Source organism: Rhinolophus ferrumequinum, chromosome 13 (genome assembly GCF_004115265.2).
Source record: "Rhinolophus ferrumequinum isolate MPI-CBG mRhiFer1 chromosome 13, mRhiFer1_v1.p, whole genome shotgun sequence".
Lineage (NCBI taxonomy): Eukaryota > Metazoa > Chordata > Mammalia > Chiroptera > Rhinolophidae > Rhinolophus > Rhinolophus ferrumequinum.
Window position 1 is genome coordinate 44811167 of NC_046296.1, and position 20474 is coordinate 44831640.

Consider the following 20474-nt stretch of genomic DNA (forward strand, 5'->3'; position numbering starts at 1 on the left):
ATGGATAAAGAAAATGTGCTATATACATACAAGAACAATGGAACATTATTCAATCTTTAAAAGGAATGAATGAAAATCAGTTAATGTAACCTACCAGGTCAACAGGCTAAAGAAGCAAGAATCACATGGTCGTATTAATAAGTGCAAAAAAGGTATTTGACAAAATCCAATCCTCATGATCAAAAATTAGTAAACTAGGAGTAGTGGAGAACTTCCTCAATTTGATAAATATTATGTACAAAAAACCTTTAGCTAATGTCATACTTAATGGTGAGAAACTTGAAGCATTCCCACTAAGGTCAGGAACAAGGTAAGGATGTGCCCTTTCACCCCTGATTTTCAACATCATACTGGAAGTCCTAGCTACTGCAATAAGACAAGAAAAGGAAATAAATGGGACAAGATTGGTAGAGAAGAAATAAAACTGCCATTGCTCACAGATGACGTGATTGTTTATGTAGAAAATCAAAAAGAATGGATCAAAAAAGCTCATGGAACTAATAAGTCATTATAGCAGGGTTACACGATACAAGATTAAAATACAACAGTCTATTGCTTTCCTATGTATCAGCAGTGAACAAGTGGAAATTCAAATTAAAAACAGTACCACTTACATTAGCACCTCAAAACTGAAATGCTTAGGTATAAATCTAACCTTAGATCTAAATCTAACCTTAAATCTAATCTAATCTAATGTTTAGGTATAGATCTCACACACACACACGCACGTGTGTGTGTGTGATCTGTATGAGGAAAACTACAAAACTGAGATGAAAGAAATCAAAGAACTAAATAAATGGAGAGATACTTAAGGGTTAATGGACAGAAAGACTCAATATTGTCAAGTGTCAGTTCTTCTAAACCTAATCTATAGATACAAATCAATCTCAATCATAATCCCTCCAAGTTATTTTGTGGATATTGACAAAGTGGTTTGAAATTTATATGAAGAGCAAAAGACCCAGAATAAACAATACAGTATTGAAAAACAAAATTGGAGGACTGATGCTACCTGACTAAGACTTACTGTAAAGCTACAGTAATCAAGGCAGTGTAGTATAGATGAAAGAATAGACACATAGATCAATGGAACAGAATAGTGAGCCCAGAAATAGATTCACATAACTATAGTCAACGGATCTTTGACAGGAGCAAAGACAATTACAATGGAGCAGAGATAGTCTCTTCAACACATGGTGCTGGAACAACTGGACATCCACATGTAAAAAAAATGAATCTAGACACAGACCTTACATCCTTCACAAAAATTAACTCAAAATGAATCACAGTTCTAAATGTAAATAGCAAAACTATAAAACTCCCAGAAGGTAATATAGGAGAAAAATCTAGATGATTTTGGCGACACCTTTTTGGATATAACACCAAAGTCTTGATCAATGAAAGAATAGACTTTCATTAAAATTAAAAATTTCTGCTCAGCAAAAGACACTGTCAAGAGAATAAAAAGACAAGCTACATACTCGCTGAAAATATTTGCAAAAGATATCTGATAAAGGACTGTCATCTAAAATATACAAAGAACTCTTAAAACTCCACAATAATAAAACATCTCAACTAAGACATAGGCCAAACACCTTAACAGACATTTCACCAAAGAAGATACACAGATAGCAAATAAGCATATAAAAAGATGTTCCACATACCCTGTTTCCCCAAAAATAAGACCTGGACAGTCAGCAGTAATGCGTCTTTTGGAGCAAGAATTAATATAAGACCCGGTCTTATATTACATTATATAAGACCCGGTCTTGTAGTCCGGCTTGGTCTTATTTTCGGGGAAACACGATAATATGTCATCAGACAAATGCAAGGTAAGACAATAGGGAGTTACCACTACACACCTATTAGAATATCTAAAACCTGGAACACTGACAACAAATGCTGATAAGAAAGTGGAAAAACAGGCACTCTGTCATTGTTAGTGGAAATGCAAAATGGCGTAGCCACTTTGGAAGATAAGTTTGGTGATTTCTTACAAAACTGACTCTTACCATGTGATCCAGCAATTGCACTCCTTAGTATTTACCTGAAGGAATTGAAAACTTATGTCCACTCAAACACAAGCACATAGATTTTATAGCAACTTTATTTATGATTGGCAAAACTTGGACGCAACCAACTCTTCCTTCAGTAAGTGACTGGATAAACTGTGGTACATCCAAACAATGGGATATTATTCGACACTAAAAAGAAATGGGCTACCAGGCCATGAAATGATGGGAAGCAACCTTAAATGCAAGTTACTAAGTAAAAGAAGCCAATATGAAAAGGCTATATACTGTATGAGTCCACCTATATGACATTGTGGAAAAGGCAAATCTATGGAATAGAAAAAAGATCAAATGCTGTGAAGGAGGTCTGGTGGAGAGAGTACAGAGGAGTTTTAGGGCAGTGAAACTACTCTGTGGGATGCTGTAATGGTACATGTGTGTCCTCGTACATTTGTCAAAACTCATAGAACATACCACACCAAGAGTGAACTCTAATATAAACTAAGGATTTTGGGTAATAGTGATGTGTCAGTGTAGATTCATCCAACTGTAACTAATGTACCCCTCTGGTGGGGTATGTTGATAATGGGGGAAGCGATGCATGTGGGAGGCGGGGGTATGGGAAATCTCTGTACCTTTTGCTCAGTTTTGCTGTGAACCTCAAACTGCTCTAAAAATAGCCTATTGTATAAAAAAAGATTATGGGGCATTATCAGTTTTTTTAAAAAAGGAATAAAATCTGATTTATGCTGCAACATGGATGGGCCTTAAAAACATTTTGCTAAGAGAAAGAAGCCAGACACAGAAGGACAAATGTCATACGATTCCACTTATATGCAGCACCTACAGTAGTCAAATTCATAGAGACAGAAAGTAGAACAGTGGTTACCAGCGGCTGGGGAGAGGTGAGAATGGGGAGTTATTGTTTAATGGGTACAGAATTTCAGTCTGCGGTGACGAAAAGTTCTGGAGATGGATAGCGGTTATATTGTGTAACAATGTGAATGTACTTAATGCCACTAAATTGTACACTTAAAATGGTTACATGGTAAATTTTATGTGTATTTTACCATAATTTAAAAAAAGAAGCACCTTTCTTGGCTCCACCCCAGGCATACTGCATCAGAATCTCGGGTGGGGCTCAGAAGGCTTCATTGAAAAAAGAAAAACAACAACAACAAAAACTTTTCAGGTAATTGTTATGCATAGTTTAGGTTAAGAGCAACTGATATATATGGGATTATATAATGCAAAATAGGATAAACAGTTTTGTTGGTGTATTTTCAAAGAGAAATTTATCAGATTGATGAGTTCAAGTACATACAATCTTCATTTATGTTTTTGTGTTTAGCTGTTACATTTTGTACCTCCCTGCATGTAGTAATGTGAATAATGACTACTCATAATTATTTATTTTAGCATGCTACCATTTAAAGTACTTTCAGATATTTGACTTCATTTGATCATCACAGTATCCTCTGGAGATGAGTAATGATGTTGCCATTTTCAGGTGAGAAACTTGAGATTTAGGAGATTTAATGACTTGCCTAAGATCATACAGGTAAAATCAGACCACCAAGACAGGGCTTCTGACTGCAGCTCCTGTTACGTACTCCATTGGCAGGTTCCAAGAAAATAGCAGGTCTTGTTTAAGTTACTATAAAGATCCCATGGATTTAATGGTTTTGTGAACTGAAAAATGTGAAGTTACTAAATGAATCATGAGACTTAATACTTTATTTTGAAGATGAGAGGTTATCATTTGACAGCTCTTCTGTTCTTGCCATGTTGGCAATGCTTACTATTTATAAAATAAGGATATACTGATTCTATATAAGGAAGTGTTTTATGAAGTATAAACATATGATACTTAATAAATACTAATCAATGCCAGTTATTAAGAAGTGTGAAGCAAATCAATCATTCTGTGGCATTGTTTTCTTCCCTTGCATTGAAATGATTTCTATACCTAACTTAGTACACTTTTCATAAATGTGACTATTCTTTCAGAGCTTCCCTTAGAAGAATGTATTTGTCATAGTTGCGCCCAGGAATCAGTAGACTCCCTCCTTTGCCAGGGACATCCAGCCATGTTCTAGAATAGCAGACAGATGTAAGAGAAAGCACTTTTAAAAATTCCCGTTTTACACTTACACCCCTTGTAGCCTTACTGTCTACCATAATGGAATTGGTAGGATAAGCACATTCTTTGCTGGGCTACTGTCTTCAAAGCATTAAAATGTCTTTAATTTCTGCTGGATGATATGGATGTCTAGGGGAAAAAAGATTTATTTGGTTTCTTGTGATATTTTTATTTTACAATGATTTAATATCTAACCACTTCTTGTCATTTTGATAAGATAGAGGCATAATATGATAAAAATTATTTAAAACATTCCAGATTTGTTTGCCCATACACTAAACTGATTGTTTGCTAATTTCATGTCTCAAAGACATCTCAAGCGTTATGAAGTCCAGAACTAAACTCTTATTCTCCTTGTTCCCCTTCCTGCTTACTAAGAAATCTATTCTTCTTACAGTATCTCTCATCTTAGTGAATGCATCTGCTTCTGGTGCATTTGGCCAGTGATCTGGGCCCTACCTAGCCTTCTTATTTTATTTTATCTCCTTTAGTCTTTCCTTCTCATCAGTACATGCTTTTTCCCTCTCACTTCACCAACACATTTTTCACCTAATTTATACTCACCCATGGGGATTCTGCTTTAATCTTCCTTTCCAGAACTACTGGCTGAGCTTAGCCCCCCTTTTTATAGCTGCCTCATGTCCTCGTCCTCTAATAAGAACAACAGTAGAGCTACAGCTAACATTTAGTAAACTTTGACTATGTACGGGTATGTAATATTATCAGCGGGATTAAGTAATTTTGCTCAGGGTTATACCCTGATAATTGAAAGAACTGAGATTTGGATTTAAACAATTTAGCCCACATTTAACTGCTTTACTACTCTGCTTCTTACTATGTAGCTATTTTTGTAATAAATGTCTTGATCCCCTCCTGTATGGCTAAGGTCTATGAGGGCAGAGACGGTGTCTATCTTTATATTCTTAGTATCTAGCACAGTTGAACGCATGCATGTATACATGTTTCATACTCAGAAAGTATGAAAATGGATATAATTTATAAGTGGAATTCACAGTGAGCATTTTACCTTCTAGATTTGAAAATATCTATAATTATGGAGAAATCTATTTAGTTCATCTAGTAAATCAATTTACTGTTAGTGATCACTCATCAAGGAACCCGATCTATTTGGAGAAGTTTGAATTTGAAAAAGTTTCCCTACTATTTTTATGTCCTTGATTCACTAGATTTTAGAATCTACTGTGTAGAGGTTATGGACAATCAATTGGTGAATCTTAGATAGTCAAGTCAAAAAATGCCGTCTTTTGGAATTTTTAGAAAAATGACAAAGAATAGACAGACACACATGTATTATGAATTTCTATTCCAGCTTTAAAGAAGCCTCTTAGAATGGGATTGAGACTTACTTAAAATAGGATAGGATGGATAGGAGCACCAGAGAGAAAAAATTGGGAATTTTATACAGAGCTCCTACCTGTGTCAGGACATCACTGATAAGAAATGTCTGCCACATTTGGAAGACTTGAGTGTGAAGACGAAGAAAATGCTTGAAGAAGAACTAAAAAAATAGATTCTTTTCTTGAGTCATTTCTTTGTTTTATTGGTGGGAACTCTGTTATCACAGAAAGTAATAAAAATTTGTTTGGGAAGGTCATACTTACTGTTTTTAAACCAAAACAAATGAAAGATGATATGAACTTGGCACTTGACACATGTTTGGAATTTAATGTGTGTAGTTATTTTCTGTGGGAAAGGTCTTTGAATATTGTCTTTCCCATAGTTAAAGTACACACAGCAAAAAAGAAAACCAAGGCAATCATGAAGATTTTTATTTAAATGAAAATTTAAAAATTAATTAAATTTTTATTTTATATACACCTATACATAAAATGTTACAAAAGTGCATAAATATGACACAATTATTTTCAGTACAGTTTTTTTGGGTGGTTAGTTCATTCTTCCCCCTTTTTTCTTCCCTCCCATCCATATCCCTGCCCTTTAGGACCCTTTAAGCCATGTTAATAACCTAAGTTACATTACTCCATATTTTTTCCATGTTGTCATGTTCACGTACAAATATATATCTATAATACATTGTGCACGTGTGAGTGTGTGTGTGTATTTGTGAGTTTTTTTTTGAGCATTCCCTCTACTTTAAATTTTTCTGTCTTACTCAAGAATGCCTCGTGGAAATCTGTTAAATGGCGTAGCTGTAATTTATTCTTTTTAATGGCTACATAGTTGTATTAGTTTGCCAGGGCTACCATAACAAAGAACCAATCACACACTGGGTGGCTTAAACAACAGTAATTTTATTACAATTATGGAGGCTGGAAGTTCAAGATCAAGGTGTGGGCAGGGTTGATTTCTTCTGAGGCCTCTCTCCCTGGCTTGTAGACGGCCATCTTCTCCCTGTGTCTTCACATGGTCTTTTCTCTGTGTGTGTGTGTCCAAATTTCCTCTTCTTATAAGAACACCAGTCATATTGGATTAGGGCCCTCCCTAATGACCTCATTTTAACTTAATTACCTCTATATAGATGCTATCTCCAAATATAGTCACATTCTGAAGTACTGGGCATTAGGACTTCAACATATGAAATTTTAGGGGATACAATTCAGCCCATAATAATAATGTTCTGTAATTTATTCAAATATTCCCTTACTGATAGGCATTTACATTAATTCTAGATTTTTGCCACTGTGAACAGTGGTGCAATAAAATCTTTATATGTATGTCCATTTATTTCTATAGGATAATTCCCAAGAATGTGTTTGCTGGGCCATAGGGTATATTTATACCCTATGGTGTATGGTTGCTGGATTACTTTTCAAAAAGTCTGTTACCAATTAGCATTTATACTAGCAAGGTAACAGAATAATCCTTTTCCTAGCATTCTTATCAACAATAGGTATTATTGATCATTTTAATTTTTGCTAGTCTAATGGAAGTGAAATGATATTGTTCCTTTAATTTGCATTTCTCATAATTCTCTTCCCCTCTCTCTTGTCCCAGTTACTCCTCAACTGCCTGTGATTTGGGTTCTGCTCCTGCTACTCTATTCATATTCTTCTCTCAAAAGTCACCAATTATGTGCTAATTGCTCATTAATTGGTCTTCTCAAAGTATTCTGAGATTTGTAGCATTTAAAACTCCTGGGCACTGGTTTTTGTTTTGCCTCATTTTCATCTGTTTGCTATTTGAATGTAGGCGCCACCCACAATACCATCCTGTCCTTCATTGCTTCTTGGTCTACCATGGGCTGGGAGATTTTATCCTAGTTTGTACTAGTTCCTGTGAGTGATTGGGTGAACTGCTCCAGATCCATGAACTTTTTTTTTTTTTAATTTTTATTGAGGAATATTGGGGAACAGTGTGTTTTTCTAGGACCCGTCAGCTCCAAGTCAAGTCGTTGTTTTTAATCTAGTTGTGGAGGGCGCAGCTCACTGGCCCATGTGGGAATCGAACTGGTGACCCTGGTGCCATGAGCACTGTGCTCTAACCAACTGAGCCAAATGGCTGCTCCCGTGAACTTTTAACATTAGTAAAAAAGAAAAATCTTGAAAATGATGATGCAAATGGATTATTTGCAAATATTCATTAAATAAGCCCTGTTTGCTTCTTGTAGTTATAACAGCTAGTAGGTTAATAAGTAAATTTATTTGTGTGTGTGTGTTTTTATTTTATTTTTCAATTACAGTTGACATTGAATATTTTATATTAGTTTCAGGTGTACAACATAGTCATTAGACAAGTAAATTTATCTTTGGCATAAACACCCAATAGTTAGGTGGTTTTTGCTACTTGAGTATTTGAAACACTATGGCAAATAATTCCCTACAACCAAAAAAATAAAATACAATACAAATTTTAAAATCACGTGATAAAAAACAATTTTAAATTATTTAAACGGAAGTATTAAACTTGAATTTATTATCTTTTTTGCAAAATATTATCCTTTACTAAGTATTTCCTATCCTGGTTAAATGAATGGTTCTCTCTCATTGTTGCCCCCACATACCCCCACATACCACAAAACAGTTATCCAAAACCACCTCCTCACATGTTTTCTACCTCCCACTGTTTCTGCCCTTGGTTAAGGCATTCATTGTTTCTTTTTACAGTTTGCAGCATCCTTCCAACTTGTTTTGCTTCCTTCAACCTCATCTTCGTTTTAACCCATCCTTCATACTGACATCAGAGAGATTCTTCGGCATACAGATCCTAATTATGTCAGTCTTGTTTTAAACCCTTCAGGTATTTTCCGCTGATCACGTCTCACCTTAGCGTGACATACAAGCCTGTCCTTGCCAGTTTTGCTTTCTTAGTACTCTTTGGTCCAACTCTTGTAGTTTTCCCAACACATTTTGTCTTGGCCTCTATGCCTTTTTTTTTTTTTTTTTAATTTATTGAGCCTTTGGAAAAAATGGTTTTTATTGAATTTAACTAAAAAAATATTATTTAAAATTAGTTTTTATAACTAACTTTAGAACATCTTTGAGATGAGTATAGAGTGTTTGGTGTGATACACATAATTTTTAGGCCAGATATGTTTATCCTGTCTTAAAAGTAACATACGCACTCAAAAAATTATTCATAATTATATACATTACTTATTTCCAAAATGGAGTTGAGGTAACTATGCATTTGGGCTGTATTTCTTTTCTTTTCTTTTTTTTTTTTATTAGTTTCAGGTGCACAAGACAAAGTAATACTTAGACGTTTATCATTTGTATCCCTCACACTGTGGACCCCTCCCCCATCCACTATCCCTCTGACATCGCACAGAACCATTACATTTCCACTGTCTCTATTCCTAATGCTGTACTCCGCTTCTTGTAAGTATATATACATATATATATATATGTATATATATATATACGTATGTATACACATACATACGTATATATATACACATACATACATATATATACACACACACACACACACATATAAACTTGTAGTTGACATTCATTATTGTTCAGCTTCAGGTGTACAGTGCAGTGATCAGACATCTACATCATCCCTGAGGTGGTCTCCCTAATGAGACAAGTGTCCATCGGATATCCTACAAAATCTTTACAACATTATTGATTACATTCCCCAAATTAATTTTCAAAACCCTGTGGCCATCTTGTGGTTACTGACTGTTTTCTAATCCCCTCACCTTCCCCTTATCCCCACTCCCTATACCTTTTTTTAATGTTAACTCTTTTAGTAAAAGCCCTTCTTTATCTGCTGCCTAGTGCACTTTATTTATCCTTTATGCCCCAGTTCAAGTATGTTTGACTTATGAAGACTTCTGATACTCCTTACCCACCATCAGCAAGGGTCACTCTTTTTATTTTTTGTCATCACTGTACCTTAAATATACCGTATTTTGTCGGGTATAATGCACACTTTTTTGCCCAAATTTGTGAGGAAAAAATAAGGATGCACGTTAGATATTGGTAGTACTAATTCCGTATGTATGTAAATGTTTTTAATTCTTTTATTTATGCTTATGAGCTAAAAGTGTAACTCTAGAAATCAATAACGATATCCGTATGCAAAATAATACCCTGGAATACAATAATAGGTTTCGTTGAACTTATGACTGAAGCAACGATGAAGAGTTCTTGGCCTTCTATGATGCGTAAATATCATAAATTTGATACCAGTACATAAAATTTCTTGTACCTTATATCTGTTCTTGTGTTTTATAATTATTTGTTACGTAAAATTTCTTATACCGTAATATGTTAAAAAATAAATGCTAAAATTTCTTTATAATACAAAAAACAAGTACCTAAATGTAAACAAATAAAATTTGAATTAAAACATTAAAGCAAAAAATTTTTTTCCCTGAAAATTTGGGCCAAAAACATGGGTGTGCGTTACGCACGGGAGCGCATTATACGCAGAAAAATACAGTAACTCCATATTGGTCTCATCATACTGTGTGAAGTCAGTTGTTTACATGTCTAGCTCATCTGTGCTCTGAAATCTTTGAAGGCAGGTGGTATGTCCTCATTCATTTTTGTGTCCCCAGCAAATAAGAGGAGTTCAAGGAAAAAAATAAGATATATACATGGACCTAAAGGCTAATGAACAGGCCCCAAGAAATGAGAAAATATTTTAGTCCATTTTATTTATGGAAAAGATTTAAGTTCTTTAATTTGTTTCATTTTTGTCTTTAAAAATATTTTTACAAAGGATGTCTGCTTTGATTTTTAAATAAACCTCCAAATGAGCATCTAAAACAATCATAACACTGAGAAAGAGATTTAACAATCCAAATCTTTATTATTTGCTATTGTAAAGGTTTTGAGAATACCAATTTTATTTCAGATTCTCCTGTTATAAATAAAAGCAGCAGATCTGTGCTTGAGATATGACAAAATACAATTTAGAAGCCTTTCTAATCCTTCAGAGAGTCATTGGTTAGAAAAAGCTATTAACGATTCATCAGAATTCACAATACTGTTTTCTGGCAGTTTACCCAAGGGGTTCCCTGAACACACTTACAGGACTCATGTATCAAACAACTAAGAATTGATTTAGACCTAATTCCTTTGCTTTTTCAGAGTCCACAAAATCTGGCAATAATAGCCAACAAAGTTGCTTCTGAATTTGTTAGAAATTACTGGAGACAAAATGAACTGTCAGGATAGAAGCATGCAGTACTTTAGGAAGGTTTAAAATTCAATGGGTGGCATCTTTAGTTGAATATGATGATTATACTATAAAAGAATACTGTCATGTGAAATTCTTATTCATGGCTATCATTAATTTTTTAGTGAAATTTTTGCATTTATTTACCTAATTACGTAAAGTAATTGTGTTTCAAGAAGCATATGAATTTTTCTGTCAATAAATGTAAGTATAAAATATGTTTTTGAAAACTCTGTATAAGGGAAAACTCACATCTAGTTTAAACCCAATTCTAAGTGTTTATTTTAATTACACACACACACACACACACACACACACTCAGTGAATATCCACTGTTGATGGCTTCAAAGGCTGTCATAAGATTTGTCAGGATAACCAATTCTGTATAGTCTTGAATAATTTGGATCATTTGATCTATTAAATATCTTTGAGTATCATTTAGATGGAATGGACACTTTAGCTGTAATACTATCTCATAGAAGAGAAGTGTTTTTTATTCTATGTTATAGGAAATGTAATACTTCTGTCTGCTTATTAAATAATTCTCTTAACAGTATCTTCCTTGAAAGAATAAAGAACAGTATCTTCCTGTGTATTTCAGGAATTGGTGCTCTCTGCTTATCTTAAACATTTACCATTGCCCATGTTTTTCAATCAGAGATTTTGAAGTGTTTTTAAGGAAGAACAATAATTTGTTTCTTATATAAATGAACCTTATGATCATAATTTGACAGATTTAAGATATGATGAAGATTAATGTCCAGAAACTTAGAAGAACAGTTGGCATCGTGCATTTTACACCTAATAGGTTTTATTTGGCTATTAGTAACCATCAATGAACAAAACTTTGAATTTCTGAAATTTTGTGTCATGAAATGTGTCACACTTAACATTTGAATTGTATGTGCCTGAATTATAAACACTATTAAGTGTTGTTTTTGTCTTAAACCGTAGCATTTCACCACTGTGATTATATACAGTTCATTTGATTCTATGTAATAAACATCTTTTTTAGTTCTAACTAAACCATGTTGAATGGTTTCTGCTTTAAGGGTTTATACTCCTGAAATCAACCAGACTCTCTAGCCTTACCCACCACCCCTTTTCAATCTTAATTCCAAGAAAGAAATATTTTATTCCTCTCACCCCTAAAGTACACAGACTTTGAATGTCATAGGTTTGGAGTGAAAAGCAAAGAGAAAATGATTCTATAAATAGATAACAAAGTCCTGCCCAATTGTAGCATCACTGTCCAAATAGAGGAAATAGACAAGGGAACATGTAATTATAATTCAGTATGCCAAACCCTGTAACAAAAATGTGGTACCTACTACAAGGATTAGCTCAGAGCCGAGTATAAGACCCATATGAGCAGGGACTATTTTTGATTCATCTCTATACAGACATACCTCAGAGATACGGTGGATTTGTTTCCACCACAATAAAATGAATATTGCGATAAACCAAGTCAAATTTTTTGGTTTTCCAGTGCATATAAAAGTTATATTTACACTGTATTATAGTCTGCTAACTGTGCAATACCATCATGACTAAAATAACAATGTATATAACTTAATAAAACTATTTTGTTGCTAAAAAAAATGCTACCTTCTATCATCTGAGCCTTCAGTGAGTCGTAATTGTTTTGTTGGTGGAGGGTCTTGCCTCTGTGTTGATGGCTGCTGACTGATCAGGGTGGTAGCTGCTGAAGGTTGTAGTGGCTGTGGCAATTTCCTAAGATAAGACAATGAAGTTTGCTGCATTGACTGACTCGTTGGTGAACAATTTCTCTGTAGCATGTGATGCTATTTCATAGCATTTTACCCACAGTAGAACTTCCTTCAAAATTGGTGTGAACCCTCCCATCCCCTGCCACTGCTGTGTTTACTAAGTTTATGTAACATTCTAAATTCTTTGTTGTCATTTCAACGGTCTTCACAGCATCTTCACCAGGAGGAGATTCCATCTTGAGAAACCACTTTCTTTGCTCATCCATAAGAAGAAACTCCTTATCCATTAAAATTTTATCATGAGATTGCGACAATTCAGTCACATCTTCAGGCTCCACTTCTAATTCTAGTTCTCTTGCTGTTTCCACCACTTCTGCAGTTATTTCCTCCATTGAAATCTTTAATCTCTCATAGTCATCCATGAGGGTTGGAATCAACTTCTTCCAAAGTCCTGTTAATGTTGATATTTTGACCTCTTCTCATGAATCATGAATGTTCAGAATGGCTTCAGAATGGTGATCCTTTCCAGAAGGTTTTCAATTTACTTTGCCGAGATCTAGCAAAGGGATCTCTACCTATGGCAGCTATAGCCATATGAAATGTATTTCTTTAATAATAAGACTTAAAAATTGAAATTACTGCTTCATCCCTGGGCTACAGAATGGATGTTGTGTTGGCAGACATGAAAAGAACATTAATCTCGTTGTGCATCTCCATCAGAGCTCTTGGGTGACCAGGTGCATTGTCAATGCGCATTAATGTTTTGAAAGGAATCTTTTTTTTTCTGAGCACTAGTTCTCAACAGTGGGTTTAAAAGGTTCAGTAAACCATGTTGTAAACAGATGTGCTATCATCCAGGCTTTGTTGTTCTATTTATAGGCAGAGTAGATTTAGCAGAATTCTTCAAGGCCCGTGGATTTTTGGAATGGTAAATGATCATTGGCTTCAACTTAAAGTCACCAGCTGCATTAGCCTCTAACAGGAGAGTCAGCCTGTCCTCTGAAGCCTTGAAGCCAGGCATTGACTTTTCCTCTCTAGCTATGAAAGTCCTAGTTGGCATCTTCTTCCAATATAAGACTTTTTCATTTACACTAAAAATCTGTTGTTGAGTGTAGCTGCTTTCATTATTTTTCTTCTGGATAACTTAGTGCAGCTTCTGCAGTAGCATTTGCTGCTTCACCTTGTTCTTTCCTATTATGGATATGGCTTCTTTCCTTAAACCTCCTGAACCAACCTCTGCTAGCTTCAAACTTTGCTTCTTCAATTCCTCATCTCTCTCAGCCTTCATAAAATTGAAGGGAGTTAGGACCTTGCTCTTGATTAGGCTTTGGCTTAAGGGAATGTTGTGTCTGGTTTGATCTTCTATCCAGACCACTAATACTTCCTCCATGTCAGCAATAAGGCTGTTTTGCTTTCTTCTCGTAAATTTTGCATTCACTGGGTTAGCAGTTTTAATTTCCTTCAAGAACTTTTCCTTTGCATTGACAACTTGGCTAATTGGCTCAAGAGGCCTAATTTTTAACCCTATCAGTTTCTACCTACCTTCTTCACTAAGCTTAATCATTTCTAGCTTTTGATTTAAAGTGAGACACGTGCGACTCTCCCTTTCACTTGAACGCTTATTATTGGACTATTTCAGTATTGACGTGTCTAAAAGAATAAGGAGGCATGAGGAGAGGGAGAGAGATGGGAAACGACCAGTTGGTGTAGCAGTCAGAACACATTTATCAATTAAGTCTACTGTCTTATATGGGCATGGTTTGTGGTGCCGCCAAACAATTATAATGCTAACATCAATAATCACTGATCACAGATCACAGTAACAAACATAATAATGAAAAAGTTTGAAATATTGCAAGAATTACCAAAATGTGACAGATATGAAGTGAGCAAATGATATTTGAAAATGGCACTGATAGATGTGCTCAATGCAGAGTTGCCACAAACCTTCGATTTGTAAAAAATGCACTATCTGCAAAACTCAGTAAAAGTGAAGCACAATAAAATGAGGTGTCCTTGTATATCTAGCACCTGACAGAGGGTCTGGTATTTAATAGATTCAATAGGTCAGTTAAATGAATAAGATTAATTCTGCCTTGGAAAGAGACAGAAACAAGGGTGTCTTCACAAATAAGGAGAGATCTGGGCTTTAAAAGGCAAATAGGTAGCTTGGAGAACAATAGTGTGAGTGAAACTGCCTGCCACATTTCAACAAACTGCAAACAGTCTGAATTGCTTCAGCATAAAGTGTAAATTGAAGAGTAGCTGGAGATGGAGCCTTAATTAATGAAGAATTGTGTTGTTTCCATGGGTTTCTTTGAATAACAAAGAACATTGTCTTTTAAAAATTATCTGATCAATTTACAATTTCCTGAACACTTTTTAAAATGTGTTTTACGTACCTGAACCACTTCCTTAAAGGACTTTAATATTTTTAAAACTTAATTGGAATTGTTGTTGATTAAATATTTTCATTTTAATATTTATCTCTAGCATTTTAGCCTTACGTTGGATATTTAGTACATTTATAATTTTGTATAATATATTGGGGATCCTTTGTGTAATCCACGATCCTTTATGATTTTACTTTTTCAAATTATGAAGATGAATAGTGCTGTGGTTGCATTTATGACATGCCAGTGTTTAAGTATGACAGCATATTTCAAGCTAAGTCTTATATAGAAATCTACTGTATAAATAGGTACAGTTCATGGGCATTCCACTCCTTATGTTGACGGGGCTACTAGGACCCTCTCAGACTCCTCCAAGTTTGAAAGTCAAAGGTTTAGTGGAAAGAGCTCTGGCTTAGACTCCAGGAGGCTCAGGTTCAGTACTTACAGCATTACTTTTATAGTTAGCCACGGGATTGCGGATGTCTCCTTTTTCTCATCCTCTAAATAGAGGGAGTGAGTTAAATGAGTTCTAAAGCCCCTTTTAATTCTATTACATGGTTTTATAAATCTGTAGGTATAGTTTGTGATGCTAGAGCTTTGGACAGGAATGTAGCCTCCAACTAGAGCTACATTGTCTAGGACTACTTAACGAAACCAGGGGCTATGTATACTGTGTTTTTCATATATATAATATCATATATAATAAATATCACATTTGTGAAATACAGTTCTATGTGTGAGATAGTTTTTCTTGTTCAACTTTTATGATGAGTTCTTCCCCCACCAACCAACCCTCCCCCCCATGTTATATTTGAGGTTTGGTAGGATAGGTGGAGATACCTAGCAAGTAATTTGAAGTGTGGGTCTAAAACTCAGGAGAGAAGTCAGGACTAGATATAGATTTGGAATCATCCATGCAGGGGATACTTCAGAATTTGGAAGTAAATGAGATTACTTGGGGAAAGAACAGCAGACAGACGAGTATATTATCCATATTTGAGGGCTGGAGGAAGATAATGAACTTTAAAAGGAAATGGAAAAGGAGCAAAGAAATAAGAGAAGTAGAATGGATTTTGTAACTGATATTTATAAGTTTTAAATGCCTTAAAAAAAAAGCCCACCATGGTGTTATGATTCATTGCTAGATGAAAGTAACTCAGCCATGAAGGTAAATGGTATCTGAGAAAATAATTTAAGCCAATGGAGGCATGCAATTCATGTATAAAAATAAAACTTTTGTCAAGTTCCAGTTAAAAAGAAAAAGGATGTTTAATCATATTAAGTGTTGAAGAAGAATAAGCTTACAAGGTTCATTACTTATACACTTTAGTCAGAGTGCGATGGCCATGGTGAATGGAAAGCACTGAACTGAGGAACACGAATCCTGGGTTCTAGTCCAAATTCTATCCATTATTTTAACTGCATAACCATTCAGCCATCTAATAGGGTGGAGAGATTTGTAAACAGATCAGTTAGAATCAGGCTGGTAATAGCTATACTGAATATGATCAAAAGTGGTCGTGCAAATGATTGAAGCCTTTTGGGGCTCAGTGTCTTCACCTGTGAAATAATTTTAAACATCATACTTAATGTAGTACCTCCCCCCCACACACAGAGTTTTGAATTGTCATAATGTTATTTGCATCTAAAATACATTTCTTTAGAAAGTATTATGAGGTGCATATGTACATATAGAGAGTGCCAAAATAATGTATACACATTTTAAGAAAGGAAAGAGCTGTATTAAAATTGGAATACTCAATATATACCGATAGCAAAAGATGACTACAAGTCATGTGTATACATGTTTTTTTTGGCACGCTTGGTATGTATACATATATATGTACTTAAGTGCCCTTGGCCAGTGTGCACTTTCATCCCATGAGTGCCCTCCTGCCCTTTAGAGAGTGGAGCATATTTTGAAATATGTATTGTTTGTCTCCTGGAACTGTTTTTCTGCCATTTTTTAAAAAGGAGGGAACAATTTTGACCCATAGAGATGCAAGTAAAGAATATCATGCTCGTTATTAAAATGTAAGTTTTACAGAGGTCAGAGGCATGAGGTGCCTCCAAAGAAATAGTCGAGAAAATGTAGGTAAAGGTTAATAGGCGTTTATAAATGAGTGACCACCAAGTTAAATTCCTAAAGCACAGTCACAGATTGTCGAAAGTGCCCATTTTGTGTCCTTTGACATATGGTGACTTTGTGTTCAACCAACATTTATCAAGCTTGTATTATGTGCCCGGCACAGTGCTAGATGCTAGAGTTACATTGGTGAATAAGATAAGACATATCCCTCTTGGATTGTATCATTTATGGGAAAGACAGAGTTAAACCAGGGACAGAGACCAGGTTTGCCCAACCAGTGTGTTGAGTAAATGTTCTAACTACCACAGGTTCTTGGCGAAAACCATAAAAACTGCATGTTTTATCCTTAGCTCAGCTTCTCCCTTCCTCTCTGTAATCCCCCACCTCGGGGTAACCATGGTTTAAGAAAAACAATATTGAAAGTATGCACTTAGGTATCTGACTCTCCAGGAGCATGTCAATGAGCATGTATGGTGCATGTTGCTGGGGAAAGATGGGAACTCCTGACTTCTGGGACAGAACATTCAAATCTGTATTTGTAAGCCAGACCATGTTCTTGAGTACAAACCCACATTAAAAAAAAAAAAAAATCCTTTTGTTTGTTTAATTAAATGAAACAACCTCCATTTTAATCACCTTGCTTTTTGTTTATAGGTCCAGGGGCAAGTGCATCCTACTCTTGAGTCTAGTGATGATGCTCTTCAGTATGTAGAAGAATTAATTTTGCAGTTATTAAATATGCTATGCCAAGCTCAGCCCCGAAGTGTTTCAGATGTAGAGGTATGATACATTTGCCTTGTATTTACTTTATATATATCTAATCTGTGTGTTTATTTTAATTTCAGTGAAAGAGGAGTTTGCTCTTCATTTTCACAAAATACATATATGATGTTTAAAAAAATGAAGACTGGATTTATTTTAACTTTGTATTCGGTATATGATAGCATATTTATGTTTTAGCTGTCGAATTATTTCATGTTTTGCTTTTAATCAAAAATGAACTTTTGTTGGCCTCTAAATGCTCCTTGTTAATGCTAGAATTATATACACACAGTATATATATATATGTGTATATATATATATATACTGTATATGTATATATATGTATATGTATATGTATATTTTTTTCTTATACCTTTAAGAGTGGATTATGTCCAAATGTTTCTTTTGTTTGTAAAGCCACCTATCCTTTCAAAAACATTTCAGTTAATTTTTTGATCTTCAGGTGTTACATGTATTTTAGATAATAAGTGGACCCCTTTCCACAAATTGGAAGAGAGGAAAATACCTAAAAATCTAGGAAGGAAGTTCTGTAATGTTTTACAGAGATGACATGGCCCCTGTCTTTTTAGGGGTTATAGGTTAGTGGAGAAACAGATAGGAGTATGAGCAATAAAATAATGTGATGTACCATGAGTGAAGCAGATGTGGGAAAGTTTAGAAGGAGCAAATTAATAATATGGGCTTTGGGCCTCAGGATTAGCCTCTCAGTAACAGGCATATAAATTGAGTTCTGAAGGAGTCAAAACTTTGAGAGGAGAAGAAAGAAGTTTTGAAGTACTGACTAGTGAAAATGGGAGATAGAGCTGGAAAAATAGATGTTGTTTTATGGCAGTGATGAAGGATCATTTGACTTGAAAGACCTTGAACGTATAGAGGTACAAATCTTTGGCTTTCTGTGACATTTCTTTTGCAGTACTCAAGTGTGGGCATAAAAAAGATAGTTGAGTTGAATGGTATTTCACCGTCGATATACAATGGGAGGACGGGAGGGCAGAGGATTGTGGAAACAGTGCTTTATAGTCCTTTTCAGGACACAACACACATAGAATATAATAATAATTCTATGGCACACAGTGAATGGCAAGGAGGTATCTCTGTCTCTCGCAGGCCCTGCTCTGTTTCCCTGAGGGCTGAGAGTGATATATAGGTATATCCAATGAGAAACTGCTGAAAAGAACATCAGAGAATCTAAATTGGATAAGGAAAAAAGTGAAATGTAATAATAGCTGATATGTGAGGGCTTGGTGCAGTATCATGCGCTGGTCTAAACAATTCTGTTTTATATTTCAAGTTTTTAATAACCCCATGAAGACGGTGCTATTTTTTTCTCTTACTACAATGTAAACTCCCGGAATTTTTTCACTGTTGTTCACTGCCAGGTTCCCACCACCTAGAACAATGTCTGGCACTGAGAAGGCACTCAGGAAATATATGTTGAATGAATAAATGTGGAAACTGAAGCCCAGAGAGGTTAAGTTGCCCAAGGTCACAGCTAATAAATAATGTAGCCAAGACTTTTCTGGGGCAAACATTCCACTAAACTATTCTGCCAGGTAGGGGAGAGCAGACAGATTGGAAAAACATGGAGGGAACAGGGTTTTGAATTTCCCAATAAGGTCAGAGAACTGGTAGCACTAGAATACCTCAGTGAGAGAAATAGAAGAATAGATTGGGATCAGAGACAGTTGTTGGAATGTAAGATTTCTGGGGTAACATGGTTACAAAGTAGGGTGTGGCCATGTGTTGGTGGCTGGACGACAGGTACTGAATTAAGAGGCCACGGTGTTTTATGTGTCCTTAATGTAGACAATAAAGTCACATGGGATGACGGAGGCCTTTACATGTGAGGATAAAAGTGATGTTTCAGAAGCAGCTTATGGTATGGAAAAGAAGCTAAATCCACCTTCATGTGGGTTTTGGGACAAGGGCACTTCCTGCTCTAGAAGTCGTCAGGGGAGATCCAGATTTCAGCTGAGCAGGGATATTAAGGAACATTCAGTTACAGAGGTTGTGGATATAGAAAAGATTGTGTACTATGGAATACTAATTTACTTGATTGCTTAAGTAATTCAAACCATATTTCATTTTTTATCCTATTTTCCCATTGAATTATAAGGTCAAATATCTTTTATTCATCATTTCCTTTAGGCATTAATTACATTGGGCTTTAGAGTAGATATTGAACAGAACCGATTGCCTGACTCTTCTCATTAACAATTCCATTTGCTCTTTTGGATCCTAGTTAGGTTCTCCCACAGGGTTTATATAAACTGTAACATCCAACCCTTTGCCTACTGTATTAGAATGGAATTGACAGATCTTGTCTTGCTTATCATTCCGATGTTGGTACATCCCAGGAATTTGCTAGTTTGATAACAATTGCATTCTCAAATTCAGCTCTTTACAGGTATGTTGTACTATACCTATGTTTATCTAATTTCCTCCTTTTAATTAGTATAGAAACTAATTTATAATTTTCCAATATTGGAGGAGATGATGAATTCTTGAAAGTTTCTAGTGAGTCTCTCAGTCTTCCCACTTTCACAGATGTAATCAATATGTAGGTACTAAAGACTAAATAATATAGGGTATTTTATAGGTTTTTAACACTTATTTAGAAAATTTCTGAGATGTCAAAGATATTTACCCTATGTCCTGTCTTGTTATTTTTAAGCATTTAACCAGGGCCCTTAAAATAGATATAGCCAT

The 20474-nt window shown here is 35.1% G+C and overlaps 1 protein-coding gene across 3 annotated transcripts in view; it reads left to right on the forward strand.

Annotated features, from left to right (window-relative positions):
* The window catches only part of SOS1 (SOS Ras/Rac guanine nucleotide exchange factor 1), a 115953-nt gene that overhangs the window by 27149 nt on the left and 68330 nt on the right, over positions 1-20474 (forward strand). For all 3 annotated transcript variants that reach the window (XM_033124509.1, XM_033124510.1, XM_033124511.1), the window contains exon 2: positions 17637-17762. In XM_033124509.1, the coding sequence (XP_032980400.1) occupies positions 17637-17762 (126 nt within the window). The remainder of the gene's footprint in view (positions 1-17636; positions 17763-20474) is intronic.